Here is an 18,167-nt window from a genome sequence, read left to right on the forward strand (position 1 = left end):
AATTATGAACCAAAACAATGCAAAATACAATCACTGGCAAATTTAGAACAAACAAAAGTATGAATGTGTCAGCAAATTAACATGCAATGTGGTGAGGTGAGGTACCTGTGATGGGGTCGGGGTGCCCTTGGCGAGGTGCGAGAGAAGTGTTGAATAACTTTGGACACTCACTGAAGATGCAGCTGGAGTAGCTTCTGCTGAAGTATCACAATTAATCACCTCATTTTCTGCTTCATCCCAAGCTGAAGTTTCATTTTCTGCATCAGATGTCCCAGTTCTGTCCTGTACGAAAGAAAAAAAGCCATATTTTATCAAATGAAACTTGCCTCATCAAGATCATACACAGAATGGACAAAGTACTTATGATATGGATATAAATTACGAATTAGTCTTCCCAAGCACTTTGACTTAAGATTACTGAAATGCTGTTGGATATTTCCACTACCCACATTTTTATTATTTTACATCTGAAGAAGAAGCAGACACACAAATTACCTTCTACTAGGAATGTGGAATGCACTCAATGAGTGTGATATGACTTTCAAAATGATGGAGAGCAAGAATCCATCATTTCCTTTCTAGTTTTAGCCCAAACGGCAACGGCTGACATACTAGGGCATGTATTAAAACTCTAAATACTGCAACGATAATGGCTAGTTATTAGTTGAAATTTGCATTTGCTTAAGTAAAGCCCGAAAGGAAATGACTGATACTGCTCTTCATCACTCTGAAAGCAGGCAAAAATTTTTCTTACCTATAATATTCTGGTACTTTAGTTAATTAACAGGTGAATGGACAACACAATTACAACAGTAATTCAGAACAGTTGTAAACACATGCAGATTCATTTATCCAAGTTAACTCTCACAAAAGTGCACACTACAAAAGAGAATCTTTAGAAACACAAAAAATACAGTACAGGAAATACACAGTAATGAAATATTACAATAATGGAGTGTGTGTGTGTGTGTGTGTGTGTGTGTGTGTGAGAGAGAGAGAGAGAGAGAGAGAGAGAGAGAGAGAGAGAGAGAGAAATTCTGAAGGGACCAAACCACAAATGAATGGCCTCACAGAACACTTCACTTTGATAAGATGCCATTCATGTATGTTGATGTTGAACAGAGAGACTGAAAGATGATACTGTCCACCATGACACTCAGTATAATGCAGCGAAGCAAGACACTACAGGCTTCAGACCAATCTTCCTGCTACATGGTCACAAGGCCAAAATGACAGTGGATACATTGTTCCCATTTCTGCCAGATGAACAATATGATTATGTGAAACATCACCAGGACTGAAGACGCAACACAGCTGGCTCCGACTCTCGACGCCCAGGAGAAGGACCAAGAGTGCTAAAGTGCAAAGCACAGATACAGTTTAGGAGACTTGGTTTGGATTTTTTGGCTCTGCAGAAAGTAGGACTATTGGAAAAGTTACTAAAGGGCTGCTTTGGTTTGTATTATATCTTTCATTACTCGTCTAATGCTTCAGGTGAAGTCTAGGATTACAAACCTTCATCAAGAAGACAAAGGGCAGAGATGTCATCCATGTCCTCTGTATAAAACAATCCTACAGTCCAGAGGTGCAGATCAGTAATAGGATGTTCAAAAAAACTACATCTTTGATGGTAGGAACTATCCTCATCACAAGTCGCAAGGATCCGCAAGCACCATCATAACAGGACCATTGACATGATCTCGAGCTAAGGTGCAATAGTTGAATACAAAAACAACTTCTGAATCAGTGGGTTGCTGTTTCTCCAGGAGAGGGAGCAATGCTGTATGCTGTGGTGCATGCTGAGTGGTGTAGTGATTAGCGTTGCTGGTTGGTATGCTATGGGTCACTAGTTGAAACCTGACTTGGAAGTTCCTGAAGGCTTCAGTTAATGTTAATAACTGATGAAAAAACAGCTTTTTTGACTTACCCAACATGCGAATGTTACTTTCCCCACATATAAGAAATCTAGAACTTAACTCAGAATATATTCCAAAGTTAAATGAAAACATGACAGATTTCAATAACTTTCAGTGAGGGGGAAAAAAAAGAAAAAGAAAAGGAAAAGGAAAAACAAACACTAATTGTTCCATACACTCAGAAGTTAATGAGAAGTATAAGCATTTAATGAACATATTTACTATTACAAAGTGATGACAACATGTGTGTGAGTGCCTAAGGGACCAAACTGCTGAGGTCATCGGTCTTACACACTACTTAAACTAACTTATGCTAAGAACAACACACACACACACACACACACACACACACACACACACACACGCCAGAGGGAGGACTCAAACCTCTGGCGGGAGGGGCCGCACAATCCGTGACATGGCGCCTCCAACCGTGCGGCTACAATGTGATATAACTAATTCAAAATGAGCAATAGAATAAATTATTTTGTAGGACTTACTCTAAAAGTTGCTTCATTGGTGACAACACTTGACACGCTTGTCACTTTTGGATGGAAGACAGGACTGCTTGCATCCATGGGAGGACGACCTCTCCTCCTTTTCAGTGGTGGTTCAACTTCATTATCACTAACCACTGTGTCCATTTGTGATGATCGGGTGTCAGTATTGTTCACATTCTCCTCTACAGATTGATTTGCTTGGGTTTCAGATCGCCAGGAAACCTCTGCCAAGCCTTTAATTCTCAAGTCTTCTGCGGCTTTTAGTAAACTAGCCAAATGGGACTGAAATATAAATTACTCATTTGCCATAGAACTTACGGTAAGAAAGGGGAAAAACAATAAAACATCAGAGAATATAATAGGTGAAACAACGAAACGGAAATCGCAGACCTTAACTATGTTGAATATCTATCAACCTAGAATTTTCTCTCTATGCTTATACAATAAACATTAGAATAAGCAAAGTAAAGTCAATGAGATTTCCAATGTTGATCAAAAGAATAAACATAAGCTCCGGAAGCAATTTAAAAGTTAGCCCTATATACACACTGATTTAAAGAAAAAAAAGAAAGACACACCAAGTAATTAATGTAGAGTAATGAAATTTTGAGAATACATCTGTCTAGGTAACATATTTAAGTGACTAACATTACAAGATCACATGTTGATGTAGTGTGAGATAAGCAATCGCAAATGTGAAAAGTGAGTACATTACAGTGTAACTGCCAAATTGTTGAATTCTAGCATACAAATTTGCATGCATTGTGTTGTACAGGTGCTGGACATTAGTTTGCGGTATGGAGTTCTATGCTTGTTGCACTTTGTCAGCCAATGCAGGTACAGTTAATGCGGTTCATGGATGACTTTGTGGAGTTATTGTTCAATGATGTCCCTCATGTGCTCGCCTGGAGGCAGATCTGGTGATTGAGCAGGTCCAGGCGACATGTCAACACTCTATATAGCATGTTGGGTTGCAATAGCGGTTTGTGGGCAAGTGTTATCCAGTTGGAAAAAACATCCTGCAATGCCGTTCATGAATGGCAGCTCAACAGATCGGATCAGCAGAGTGATGTACAAATTTGCAGTCAGAGTGCATAGGATAACCATGAGAGTGCTCTAGCTATCATATGAAATTGTTCCCCAGACTACGACGCCAGGTGTAGGTCTTGTGTTTTCAGCACGCGGGCAGTTTGGTTGCAGGCCCTCAACAGGCCTCCTCCTAACCAACACACAGACATCACTGGCACCAAAGCAGAACAAGCTTTCATCAGAAAACACAACAGACCTTCACCCTGCCCTCTAATGAGCTTTTGCTTGATGCCAGTGAAGATGCAAATGGTGGTGGTATGCAGTCAGTGCATTGCACACTACAAGGCTTCTGGCTCATAGCTGTCTTCAAAGTAACCAATTTGTAACAGTTCATTTTGTCACTGTAGTGCCAAATGCAATTCAAACTGCTGCTGCAGATGCAGTATAATGCACCAGAGCTAAATGCCAAACATGGTGGTCTTCTCTCTTGGTAGTGCCATGTGGGTGTCCGGAGCCTGGTCATCTTGTGACCATACATTATCATAACCACCACAGGCAGCAATCATCTATGGTGGCTACATTCCATAACAAGTCTATCAGCAGTATCTCGGAAGGAACATCCTGTTTCTCATAGCCCTATTACACATCATTCAAACTCAGTGAGCTGTTGCTAATGGTCCTTGCGTGTTAAAAATATTCTTAACACACGTCAAATCACCAGTCCAGTCCCAGAGGCACTAATGCCCACAACTGTTATGGAGTGTATTTAAAGCAAATCTGATTTTTGTTCTCATAGTGGCACTACTAGTGCCACTCTTACGTGACTGGCATGAAATTGGATTAGACATCATCTTTCAGATGTAGAAACATGCTTACCCACTTTTGTTTATGTCACAACTCCTCCTCGATTTTTTTTTTTCTGTCAGTATATTTAAGACATATAGCAATTAATGTATGTTAATATAACAAATTCTTGCTTTCATCTTCTATTCCACAAACGATTCTACAGTGGATGGCAGAGGATCTAGCAGTATATCATAATTTCTATGTCCCACTGTTCCATCTGCAGAGGCAACACGGAAAGAATTGCTCGTATTTCTCGGCGTAATCTTGAAACCTAATTTTGTTAATGTGGCTATTACATGGGGTGCATGTTGGAGCCAGTAATTTTCTTCATTTTTGCTGTTCATGGGCTCCCCGAATCTCGAGAGAAAGGTTCTCCATAATTCATAATGCCTTTCTTTTCGAATTTTCCACTGCAGTTTGCTGAGCAATTTATGACACTTCCACACTGACTATGCCAATCTGCAACAAATCAGACAGCTAGTATTTGATTGTTCACTGTGTCTTCTTTCAATTTGATTCAGTACCGGTCCCAACCTCATAAATAATATTCTAGAACTGGTCCAACAATTTATAACTAACTCTTGTCAGTGAATTTTACTTCTGTAAGAGTCGTCAATTAAATATCCGTCTGGTATCTGCATATAGATGGTAAGATTTGAATGTTATTTTACCTCCCAGATTCATTCACATAAAATTGTGAAATTTTCTCGAAGGAATTTCTAAGGAAAATGTATTGAGACAAGTATTTTGTTACAGTTCTTCAGAACTATCATTCTCAAGAATTATTCATCAAGGACTTTTACACAGATTCAGCCTGATTTCTCCCAGATTGTATGATTATACTTCGGAAATTTTAAGAGTTTGGACACTGATTCCAATGATCATCTATGAAGGAAGATTAAGTTATGGGTTTAATGCCCCATTTACAATAAAGTCATTAGACACAGAGTAGAAGTTAGTTATTTTTTCCAAAATGTAAATCCGGATAGCCAGACAAGAATTTGAACTGCTCCTCCCCATGAATACATGTCCAGTGTCATACAACTGCACCCTTTCACTCAGTGAGGAACTAAGGAAGTAAATGCTATAGAGCACAGCCCTGAATACCTGAGCAAGTCCAATGCAACAGGAATACAGCAAATGCCTCGGAGATTGTTCGCTACCTACCGTTTTGCTTCAACAGCAAACCAGTTGATGGGTGCATAGTTTGCCTTTAGTTTGAGGGACATTTACTGAGGTGGTATCAATAATTTCCACCCTTGAAGTCAACACAAGCTCTCAATTTCCTGCGACACACACACACACACACACACACACACACACACACACACACACACACACACACACACACACAGAGTTCCGAAACACAAACTCAGCTATTGCTGACTAGCTCCTTGAGGTCTCGACTATCTGCCCTGATCTACATGACCAGTGTACGCAAACAATATTTCACAATTATTACCTGGGGAAATAATAAGAATAATTGCTGAATATAACTAATCTGATTTTTATTTGAGCCACAGATAAATTTCAGTGCCAAATTTAATAATTATAATCACCACAGCTTGTCTGAAATGTCCTGTACGACGTGATCTGGTGTGGAAATGGAAGGAACCAATCCTCTTACTAGTGCAAAGTGCTTACAATGGTAATGGGATGGTAGGGCATGAGGAGCTGCGAGGTGAGTTGATTAGATCACAAACATATAATCAATTAAAATTTCCAAGCAGAATGAAGCAAGGCACTGATACTCACATGATCTATGTTGATTTCTCCACGATACATAAATTCAACAAGTGCTCGTATATCTGCAAACTTAACATCCTTCAAAATCACAATAGGATTCTTTTCTTCGTACTGAGAAAATATTGTATCGAAGTATGTACTACATGCTGACAGCACAACCTGTAAAGATAAAAATATAAACAGTTACACACTTTTAAATTTCAATTTTCTCACAATATCAAACTTTCTTCTTGGAGTGTACAACAATCTATGATCAAAATGTAGCAATTTATGAAATACTGTATAAAGTTCCTACACAACTATTATAAAAATAAAGGTGATGGAGAATGTAAATATTTATTTATATCAAAAGGAAAATTCATTCTAGAAAACTATAAAATTTCTTGGAGATACAGTGGCTGGCATGTACTTACATTAAAAATTCAAAATTCAATATGCCAAAGTAGACAGTAAATACTATAGTTCTGAGAACTGTTAATTTCTTTATCCGGTTGAAAAAGAGTAGGTTAGGAAATATTAGAAAAGAGCTGCAGCTCAATCAGTACATTGAAAGTGATCCATTTTTTATCCCAGGCCATAAATATTATGTTGTATCTGTTGTTATTTATATTGTTATTTAATTACATAGTGTAGTCAGACTACAAAAAACTTTCTTTTTCACATATTATCATATTGACAGTCACCACTCCTTTTTCACTTGGAGAGAGTGTCACAGATTATTAAAAAGAATGTCTAAGACACAAAGTGAACTGTTCAGTTAACATGATGTTTAAAGGCACATATACACACACAGTGACAAAGTCACATGACATTATATACAGTCACAATTCAGCATTTCGTGACAGTAACTTGTACTGATTCGAGAATTTCTGTGTAAATTCTAGAACAACTCAGCCTTCTACCGTCTCGAATACACGATATTCTGGATATGAGTGTGGGATGGTAGAATCCTACCTACTGCGTGTCAGATGTTTGTGTGTGCAGGTTTAAAATCAGTTGCGGGAAGAAAGTAGACGCAGCAGTTGGATGGCACCGACAAGTACCTGTCAGGCAATCCATAGATGTTTTAGTGAGTATGTAAGGAAGAACCATGGAGTTTATATGCAGCTCTGTGCTCATTGTGTCATTGACTATTGTTATTAAAATAAGAACAGTTGAAAAAGTACTCTTGTAGACTTTTGACGCAACCTTGTTAGAGGCAACTCATTTTACGATTCATGTTAAGAAAGGTCATGGTATCCAAGCCAACTTTCTTTTAACTGTAACTCTATTTGTTTCTCACGTCCAACTGTACAAGACACTTGCAGGAAGTTACATATTCATGTGGAAAGTGAGATTTTTATTGTGTTGGAGGTCAAATACATCGTTAGTTGACAAAAACTAAAGTTTCTATGTCTACTTATTTCATAAGTAGAAAGAGTCTAAAAATTCCTGTACCTAGCATTATTCGACAGAGAAGAAGTCAAGAGGGTTTCCAGCAGCCAGCTATTCAGTAAAGAAGAGTGGTTGCAAATTCCACGTCAGTCACCTCGTAAAGAAGTGGAAGGTGGCTTGGAGGAATAAGCTGATATAACACAGATCCACACTCACACTTTAAGTCGTCAGAACATTAGGAACTATAGAAAGTTGTGTGCCGACAACAACAGAAATCAGAATGCAATGTTCTAAGAAAGTTCTCTCTGTGCATTTAATTCTTGAGTAACTAATTCACTACTAGTAGATAGTAATATTACTCAAACTTTTTTCAGAATGTGCCCTGCCTATTTCAAAACAGTTCTGCAGAAGGATAAACCATGAAAATCTGCTGCATTATGCCACACACAAACAGACCCTGCCTGCAGGCAGATCGGTGAGACTATATCCAAAAGGCAGGGCCTGCACATTAGTGAGGACCAAATGTGCTTTAGATCGGCAGGCCCAATCCATTACAGATACCCACAGAAACAGACTCCAGTTTTGCCTCGTTGTGTATATCCACCCATGTGGCCAGCTATTCTCGAGCCACGGACAGCATGTTGATGAAATGAGACCACATTGGTCAATCCATGCAACAGGTAACTTGTTCAAATACTCTGAGAATCAATAATAATGAGGATAGGTAGCAACTCACCGTAAACATGATTGCTGAGCTGCAGACAGGCACGTAGAAAAGACAATCGCACTCTCAACTGAATTTTCAGCCATGGCTTTCATCAGAAAATGAAAGTACACACATTCACACAAATACTCAGACACAACTCACACACACATGACCACATCTCTGGCCACTGCATCAACAATCTCTGAGAATCGGATCCAAACAAACCACTCCTCATGCCTCCCTGGCTCTCATCGGCAGCTGTTAGGCTAGTGACAAGTGGTGGCAGCACTGACTGCAAGCTGAGGGGAGTGGTAGGAATAGGAGAAGCAGTAGGAATGAGGGACTGGATATTTTCACAATGTGTTGGAAATGCCCAGATTTCCAGAACATGTGGCAAACCTGTATAATCTTTTTTATTGCCTATGTGGATTCTAGTTACAAAAATATGAGTTAAAAATGTAATGAGAGCAATTTTTTCGTAAGCATGAATTTTACTATTTTTCACACATCAAGGTTGTCCCCTTTGTACTAGTTTGAAAGTTACACAGTGGCAAATGTTATGTTTCCAGTTTTTGTTGCAATCCTGGAAGGCTTCTGTTAAAATAAACTTCAGCTGGTCAGTTACACTTGGAAGTATCAGAGAAATACCCTTTAAGTAGATTTCAAACAGGACAATAAAATGAGGTCACCAGACCAAGATCCAGTAAATAGGCGGACTGAGGAACTTACAGGGATACCATTTCCCGCCAAAAATGGATGGACAGAGATAGCCGTGTGATGGCACATAGCCACGATGCACATCCGAGTACATCCAGTCCTGGATGCTCAGGTACAGCTTTCCTTGAGTTTTTCAAGAGCATCTCGATAAGAAGATTGACTGAAAATTTGTTCTGGAGGTACATATTCTTAATGGAGAATCCAGGAACTGTAGACAGGAAGATGAGGAGACGGCAAAAGCACTGATTTTGGGTTTGCTCATTCTCACTTTCTTTGAACAGGGAGAGTTTACCGTTATGCCACTCCAGACTTTGGTGTTTAATTCTGGCATCATATCTGAAAAACCATGCCTAGTCACCTATGATAATGTGAATGAAGAGATTCCACTTGAAGATGTCCCTGACACACCCTCCCAATTATTGTTGTTCTATTAGTTGTGAGGTTCTTTGGATCAAATTTTGCACAGTTTTCATGCATCCACATCCTTTGTTAAAATATGATGGACACTTAAGAAATTCAAATTAACTCCTCTCATCAGTTCACTCCTTTCACATTATCATTTGTTCTTCACATTTTGGATCTATGCACAAGCTTTGTCTTCCACTACTTCTTGGCCAAATAAAACGGTATTTTGTCACCTGAACATATGCCCTGGATGTAGTAAGTTCTCCATAAGCCCTTTATAACTTTTCGTAAGTCTCAGTACCAACACATACTTTTGCTAGTCCCTGCTTGCAATACACTGAACAAATGCAACTTAACTTCCAACACTCTGGACACTCTTGCACAACTGCATTCAGTTCAAACTGGTTCCGAATCAAAGGTATGATCCACTCGAACTCTTGCACAAAGGGGGAGATGTAGTTGTACTGCATATGCTTTCCTTAGCCAATTTGGAGTACTTTTCCTTTGGACAAAATTGTCTTCGAGCTGCAATGACATCTATGCCTCATACATACAGTTTCTGTCTGTGTCACTATGTTCTGATTATGGTCTAAAATGGACTGAAACTGGTCACCATTTTTAAATATCTATATACGTGTCCAAAACTGCTTTTTAATTTTATTACATTTTTTCTGTAGAACATTGCTTTTCCAGATTATGATTACAAAAATAATTTCACTTCATGAAATGACTGGCAAATTAGATCGAACAATTGAAAGGGTGCACTGAGCAGCCACGTAAGAAATTGTGTAGCTTGATAGGGAGTATAAGTATTTGCATTCTTACATGCAACATGTTTGTACTTCGGCTGTTTATTTCACCATATACAAGTTACATTTAAAAGTTAACAGTGCCCCAAGAAACAGTAGTATCCACTCTACAACTAGATTTCTGGCAGGCAGGACGTATGTCCTTGGTATGCTTATTAAATTCACATAAAAGTGAACCTGACACAGGAAAACATTTAAGTATGCTTTTTTACTGCCATTTAAGTAATATGGAGATTATTTGGGTGAATTAATCTGATGATCAATAGCTGTAATTAGGCTCCATGACTTGACGCAAAAATTGACTGTAGACTGGCTCTCAGATAGTCTTCATTATGAAAACCCATTTCCTAGTTTTGAAATTGAATCATTCAGGTGGCATCCCAGTATTCTGGAACTTTCACTGTAGTAACATGTAGTAACATCATAATTTTTCTGCAAACCACTGCAAAATTCACTGTCTATTGAATGCACATTAGGATCTGGGACCAACAGAGATTACTTCCAATGGGAACACTGAGATAAGGCAATCAAACTTTCTCCTGTAGAGTTAGGAAAGTAACAGAGGAAAACTGCAAGTGCACTCAGAAAGTGTTCAACAAAGCCCTCAACATGCAACCATTCACAGAGAACAACTTGCACGGTTAACATGTCTGACACAGTGATCTGTCGTGCCAAGAACATTATATATTTTAATTCAAATGGCTCTGAGCACTATGCGACTTAATTTCTGAAGTCATCAGTCACCTAGAACTTAGAACTAATTAAACCTAACCAACCTAAGGACATCACACACATCCATGCCCGAGGCAGGATTCGAACCTGCGACCATAGCGGTCGCTCGGCTTCAGACTGTAGCCCAGCCGGCATATTTTAATTACTTAATCAGTTAGGAATGGGGTGGGGCTGATACAGTTGGTCTCCGGGAGGGAGGGACGGAGCACATTAATTATAAAACTGACTTACATTCCACATCATAGCAACAGGTTGCAGTTACGATCCACAAAACGTGCAAATAACTAACACCGTCTGCCTTGCTCTTGATATTCATTCAACTACTTTTTTCCCCAAAGGCTTTTCCTTGTCCCTCTACAGGCTTCACAACATCTCTCCAAGCTACTTGTTAACAAACTTAGTTGATAGGTCAGACAGGAAGGAGTTCACTATAAGATAGCAGGAACACATGGATGCCATCCAGCTTAACAACTAGCTTTTATTTTTTCTTTTTTCGGGAGGTGTGGTGGTGGCGGTCTATTTAACCTTATATCATCTGCCAGCAAGAATTCATAAAAAAATGTTATAATTATAATGTGAAAATGATATGGACATACCAGCTATATGTAAGTACTACAATATTTTACAACACGTCGCTTAGCCCCTTCCAATCTTTTCATTTTTGTCTTTTTTTTTTATTTAAACAGTGATCTCCAACATCGAGTATGGAAACAAGTACATGAATGTAAACCACCTGATGATTGGGTACAAGCCTGAAGCTGGTTGTATGTTAAATGAAGTCCCCTTCAACTATGACTGGTAGCAGTTATTACTCTACACCTATAAAAGAACAGTCACAGAGTTCAACTGCATCCACTGTGGATGAAACTTTCAGTAAACTCTGGTTCTGTCTATTTATCCAGGCCCCTCCCTTTTTCCCACCCTTGCGCAGTTCCTTCAATATTAACCAATATACTATGGCCAGGTCAAATCAGCATCTGAAAATGTTTTGCACTTTGAATTATGCTTTCAAAATCTCTTTCTTTATTTACCCACCCCCATCATCAGTCTTCTGACTTGTTCGATGCAGCCTGCCACAAATTCCTCTAAGCCCTCAATTATTTGTTAGATGTTGTACAGGATATTTGACAAACTGACTGGTCTGTCTGTTCCCCCAACTTAAACTCCACCAAACACGTGAGAGATGCATTGAGCATACGTATTGCAGCACATTCTCACACACTAGATGACCATCTAGTAGTTGTCAACTGCACTCATGGAGAAATGGAATTCCTTACCACAAGAACTGCTTCCAACCTTGTGGTCAGCATGAAAGCACACTGCACAGCATGTACTGCCATCCATATTGATCACACACCCTACTGAGAGGGACCATCATAAATCACAATGACTTCAGTGTAGTTATAGTTTTTGAATAAAGGTGTCATTTCTGTTTGTCTAACAGCATATTTTTTTCTTTCAGCTACCTTCTACACTATACTATACTATAGCATTATCTATGTCTGGTTCAAGTTTTGTTGAGTATGTTATTTAGCAGTGACACATCACGTAAAAGTTACTTTCATCCTAAAGTTCTGTACACCAGTTGTTTGAAACAATCTAGTGTCAACAAATCTTTCAATCTCATACTATTTTTCCTTTTTAGTCTTTTTGGACTACAGAATTACAATCTGCATCACAGTTAAATTTTCATTTCCCATAAAGTTATGAGTAATTTCTTTTGTTTATTATACATCTTTTCAATCTCTACATCATATGTACAGCAAATATGCACGTAGATGTGTACTAATGTGATGTGTGTTGGCTTTGTGTCTATCTTTGGTACAATAATGGGTTCACTATGCTGTTTGTAGTATCTTACTCGTGACTTTACTTTCTTATTGATTATTAGCCTTACTCCTGTATTACCCTTATATGATTTTGTGTTGACAGCCCTGCACTTACTTGATTAAATATTTTGTTCTTCCTGCCACTACACTTCACTTATAGGTAACATCTACCTATCCACTTCTCCTTCTAAATTCTCTGAACATGTCCCTAGGAATATAATGAATGTAGTTTCCACTTGCTTTCAGCAGTTTGAAGCACCAACATAGCGAGGCCATTATAGTTACATCAGCTCAAACATCCACATTATTTCTCTTAAAACTACTGAAAAGTTTCCTTTGTCTCTTCAGGAACCAAATGTTAGGCTGGCATAACTACGTATACCCTGCTGGCACAATTGCAGTTACTGTACGACTGTCTGCATTGATGAGAAATGTAAGACATTACACTGATCATGAGAGGGTGGGGTGGGGTGGGGTGGGTTGGGGTGGGGTGGAGTGGAGGTGGGGGAGGAGAGAGGGAGATGTCCCTATACAAAGAAAAACCTGAGTAATACCCCAGTTTAATTTGTATTCTAATAATATTCATGATACAAAACCCAACTCACTGCTTTCTTACATGACTTTCTGGAAGCACTGGATCGAAGTAATCAGGAACATGCTGTACTTCTTTGCTTCCAAAAAGCATTTGACTCAATGACAGATCAACACTTATTATTGAAGGTACAGTTATCTGTATCCGGATTTAAGGATTTCTTCGTACGGTGAATGCAGCACGTTACCTTTGACACAAATGCATCAAAAAACGTAGAAATAATTTCAGGTGTGTGCCACGGAAGAGTATTGAGAGCTTTTCTGTTCTTGTTGTATACAATGACCTGGCAGAAAATATTAATAGTAACAATTTTTTTGCATATAATGCAGTTATCTGTAATGAAGTACAGTCTGAAAAATGATCCATGAATATTCAGCCAGTTTTGATACGATTTCGAAGTAGTGCAGAGACTGGCAATTTGCTTCAAACATTCAGTAATTAAATGCACACTTCAAAAAATTAAAAAAGTTAGTATCCCATGACTACAATATAATCATACACAAATGTGATCCGTTCACTCAAACAAATACTTGGGTGTAAAAATTTGGAAGAACCTGAAATGGAATGATCACATAGGCTTAGTTGTAGGTGAAGCAGGTGGTCAGACTTTGGTTCATTGGTATGACACTTGGCCTACAAAGAAGGTTGCTTGCAAGACACTTGATACTAAATGATGAGTCCAGGAGAGAAAAAAAAAAAAAATCTGTAAATCCTTTTTTTTCCTTTTTTTTCGGGAGACAAAATTTAAAGTTTCAAGGCTCAAAATCTTTCAATTTATCTTTCTTTTTTTTCTTTATTTCTGTTTAAGGTGATCATACTGCTCAAATTATATACATCTAATTAAGCAACTTGTACATAGGAAAAATATGCCAAGTCGATAACATATTGCAAGTAGCCACTAGATTTCAAACACTAACCACTTTTTAAAGTTTTTTTTAAAATTCTCATTACAATAAATGTAATTTTATAACAATACATTATGAAATACTATTCTGTCCTTTTTAAATGGGTGGGACTAAAGAAGCAGACTATCTAAATACACTTGCACTTCACTACAGCAAAATATTTTCTGGTCTTGCAAATCTCTGTACTCTTGAGTAGATATTTTCAAATTGTCAGTAAAATAATCGGGATAACTAAATTCAAATAGTTACAGACCTCAAAAAATAGAAACTCACTTTGTGGAACAGAAAAAACTTATACATTTACTGTCATGAAGGAGCTACAGTATGTTGATTTCAAGCAGATGGGAGGTTGAACTCTGCTTGTAAGTAGCTTGTCTTTTCCTCCCAGGTAGCAGTAACGAAACTTAGTAACAGGCTGCTTCTAAACTAAACCAGTGCTTCCTTACACTGTGCGATTTCCTGTTCTCTTATTGTCCTGGATTGGTAAGGGAGTTTCTTCTCGTATACTGTATTATCCAGATGCACAGTCCATCCTTTGATTACATTTGGCTGCTCCTCAACATCAATGACAAAAGGTGGCAAAGGGTGCATGAAGAAATTCCAGAAAACTTGATACCACTCCTTCAGCATTTGACATTGGTCAATTATACTAATACTGTAGGGACCCAGTAATTCGAGCTAACTGAGGCTGACATTACCTCGAATTACAAAAAACACAGATAACACAAAAATATCGCCAAATCAATGGTTAAATCATGAATAAGTGTTTAATGAACACAATAACAAAAACTAATAAAAACAATGTAGTACATACTGTGTTGTATGTACATATATGGGCAAGCATATCCAGTTGCAAAAATATAAGTTATAGTTTAAAGAAATTGTCCATTGTCCTCTGGTTTAAAATAGAACCTCATTTACTGGCAGTGGCGTTATGCCACCATCTACGAGGCATGGTGTCAGTTATAGTAATTTCCGCACACTGCTCAATATAATGCAATGCCACATCTAGCACTGCCAAACCCTCGGTGTGAGTGGTCATTGGTACAATTACTTCAGGCAATTCCTCGTTGTCACTGTCCTCAGAAGGTTCAGTAACCATTTTGATAACTGCAAGATCTGTCACTTCAAACTGTTGTTCTATTTTGAAGCATCATTCGCATTGGCATTTTCACATCCAGCAAACTTTTACTCAGTTCTGCCAACATCTTTTTTTGTGTCTCCACTATGAATCGGCTATCCAGTAAACTACATCTTTTATCGCAGTTTTTTTTTCTAAGAAATTCTTTGATGGTTCCTTCACCTTGTGTTTGTAGAAGTGTGTGAAGCAAACAACGACACTTCTTCCCAAGCATTGTAAAATGCCTTTATCCATAGGCTGTATTAAACTCATGACATTAGGCGGTAAGAACAATGTGCAAATACCATCTTATTGTAATTGTATCTCATTAGGGCATGAACCAGCATTGTCAAAGCTTTAAGATTGCTTTGGAAGGCAAGCACTTTTTCTTTAGGTATCTCTGGGTCTCTTTAACAAAATGTTCAAAAAACCACTTCTTAAAAATATTTGTCCATCCATGCAGATTTCTGGTGGACATATGTAACTAGTAGTGCTAAAGCAGTGAAATTTTTTAAAGCTCTAGGATTAGGAGACTTCCCTATCACCAGCAGCTTCAGTTTCTGGTTTCCACTTGCATTTGATGCAGCACAAACTGTTAACTTCTCTTTACATTTTCTGTAGGCAGAGGCAGATTTTTCTTCTTTTCAGACTAGAGTTTTAGATGGCAGGATTTCATAATAAGCCCCACTTCATCACAGTTATACAGCTGATCAGGAGTAAGATTTTCTCCTTGTACATTTTTCTTTATTTCTCGCTAAACTGTGTAATAGTTTGAGACTCTGCAGAAATTTTTTCATGAAAAATGTCAAGCTGCCTTACACTATGTTGCTTCTTCCACCTATCCAGCCATTCTGAACTTGCATCAAAACTGTCCTCACCTTTCTTTAACTTATTTCTAAAAAATATAGCTTTTTCTTGCAGAATAGGCCCTGAAATTTGATTTTCTTTTTGTCTTTGTTAAGTAAATCAAATGAACAGCTTGACTCATTTCTTCATACTCAGATTTCTTCATTGACTTCCATTCAAATTACAAAACAGAACATTTGTTTGATTAAAACTTCTCAATTTTGCCTCTCTTTCTACGCCAATCCCCAACCGTCACTTTACTGACTCCATACTCAGCAGTAAGATTTTTTAATGTTTCTCCTTTGTCTAACTAAACTACATTCTGTCTCAACAGATCTCTGAAGATCCTAACAGTACTGACCGATTGTCGTGTCATCCTCAGCCTACAGGCGTCACTGGATGCAAATATGGAGGGGCATGTGATCTGCACACCGCCCTCCCACCATCGTAAGTTTTCATGACCTGAGCAGCTACTTTTCAATCAAGTAGCTCCTCAATTTGCCTCACAAGAGCTGAGTGCACCACACTTGTTACAGCGCTCAGAAAATCAGACCTTCACCCATCCGAGTGCTAGCGCAGCCCGACAGCACTCAACTTCCATGATCTGACAGGAACTGGTGTTACCACTGTGGCATGGTCGTTAGCTTCTCCTTTGTCTAGTGTTTTTAAAGCCTCCAGTTTCACATTCAACAGCACAAATTTTCTCTTAATCCTACCACTCATTGTCATGTATGAATTAAAACATTAAGAAACACACAGTTAGTGGGCTCACTACAATACAGATGTTACTAAACAACCAACTACAGCACATACAACAACTGTCAGTCAAAATTGGAAAATGTATATGGCAGTGTTACTTCAGTGTACTGTATTTTAAACCTAATGGTACCTGTTCATCTGTAATAGAAATGCATTAGCAGTCAAGGCCAAAGTTATTTCTGTGCATTAGGAACAAAAATACTAAGTGGGACAGTTTTATCTGTATTGTACATGTAAAATAAGTTCAAAATGTAACACTTTCGAAAGTGCATAAAATATAAATGTGGACAACATATGAAAACATATTTCTACTCTAGTATTATGTAAAATTTTAATTTTCTTAAGACCATCTTGTATTGCAAAGAACCTTGAAATACTGTGGCTCCACTGTACTTTCTACCACAGCCAAGACACGAATAACATCTTATGGGGAATATGATTTTAACAGCGCTCAGTCATTTTTCTGTACTGACTAGATGGTGAAAGAATCTGAACACAGTGGCATTATTGTTTTGCACTCTGCAGAAGTCCCAAACGATCTCTAGATTTCTGATATATAGAATTGAAAAATTGTGTACAAAATGATGAAGGAATGCTGTAACTTCATCTGCTCCTTTTCGGCTGATGTTGTCTGGATAATAAGAAAATTGGTCAGGTACAAGTAGGACTTGCGTACTTAAGCTCCCGTACAAACTTAATTATGTGTATAGAAAGTTCATCCATTTTGCGAATCTAGGACTTCGACAATTTTTGGCTGTTATGCCAACATTGATACTGGCAAGATATCAATTCCAGAGATTCGAAGACATTCAAGAACGCTCTAATTTCAAGTTTGAAGTCAGATAACAAATGACAAAAGAATTGTTTTTTATGATACAATTACAAAGTAACAATTTTCTGACTTTTTGCCCTTTACTTGTACTATAGAACCTTCCTTCTTGCTAAATGTAATGATTCTATGTCAAGCGGAAGTATCCTACAGGTATTAATGAGTGAGTCTGCGAGTATCAAAGTATGTACCATAAATGGCCATGTCTTTTGACTGCACTGCCATAAAAGCTAAATGTTTGTCAAGAGACTGGTTTGATGCAGCTTTCCTTGCTACTCTATCCTCTGTAAACTTCTTCATCTTCCAGTACCTACTGCAACCTACATTATCCTGAATCTATTTCGTGTATTCATCTCTTGGTCTCCCACTATGATTTTTACCCTCCAATACTAAATTGGTGATCCCTTGATGCCTGAGAACATGTCCTACCAACTGATACCTTCTTCTAGTCAAGCTGCGCCACTAATTTCTCTTCTCCCCAATTCTATTCAGTACCACCTTATTAGTTAT

At 38.1% G+C, this 18,167-nt stretch overlaps 1 protein-coding gene across 8 annotated transcripts in view; it reads right to left on the minus strand.

Moving 5' to 3' along the window:
• Positions 1–18,167, minus strand: part of LOC126187649 (longitudinals lacking protein, isoforms H/M/V-like) — a 166,523-nt gene that overhangs the window by 85,384 nt on the left and 62,972 nt on the right. For 7 of the 8 annotated variants that reach the window (XM_049928861.1, XM_049928870.1, XM_049928888.1 and 4 more), the window contains 3 exons: positions 6,044–6,193; positions 2,414–2,695; positions 106–282 (listed from right to left, as the gene is read on the minus strand). In XM_049928861.1, the coding sequence (XP_049784818.1) occupies positions 106–282; positions 2,414–2,695; positions 6,044–6,193 (609 nt within the window). The remainder of the gene's footprint in view (positions 1–105; positions 283–2,413; positions 2,696–6,043; positions 6,194–18,167) is intronic. The other variant, XM_049928913.1, reaches the window with a different exon arrangement.

The sequence above is a fragment of the Schistocerca cancellata genome, chromosome 1, assembly GCF_023864275.1.
Source record: "Schistocerca cancellata isolate TAMUIC-IGC-003103 chromosome 1, iqSchCanc2.1, whole genome shotgun sequence".
NCBI lineage: Eukaryota > Metazoa > Arthropoda > Insecta > Orthoptera > Acrididae > Schistocerca > Schistocerca cancellata.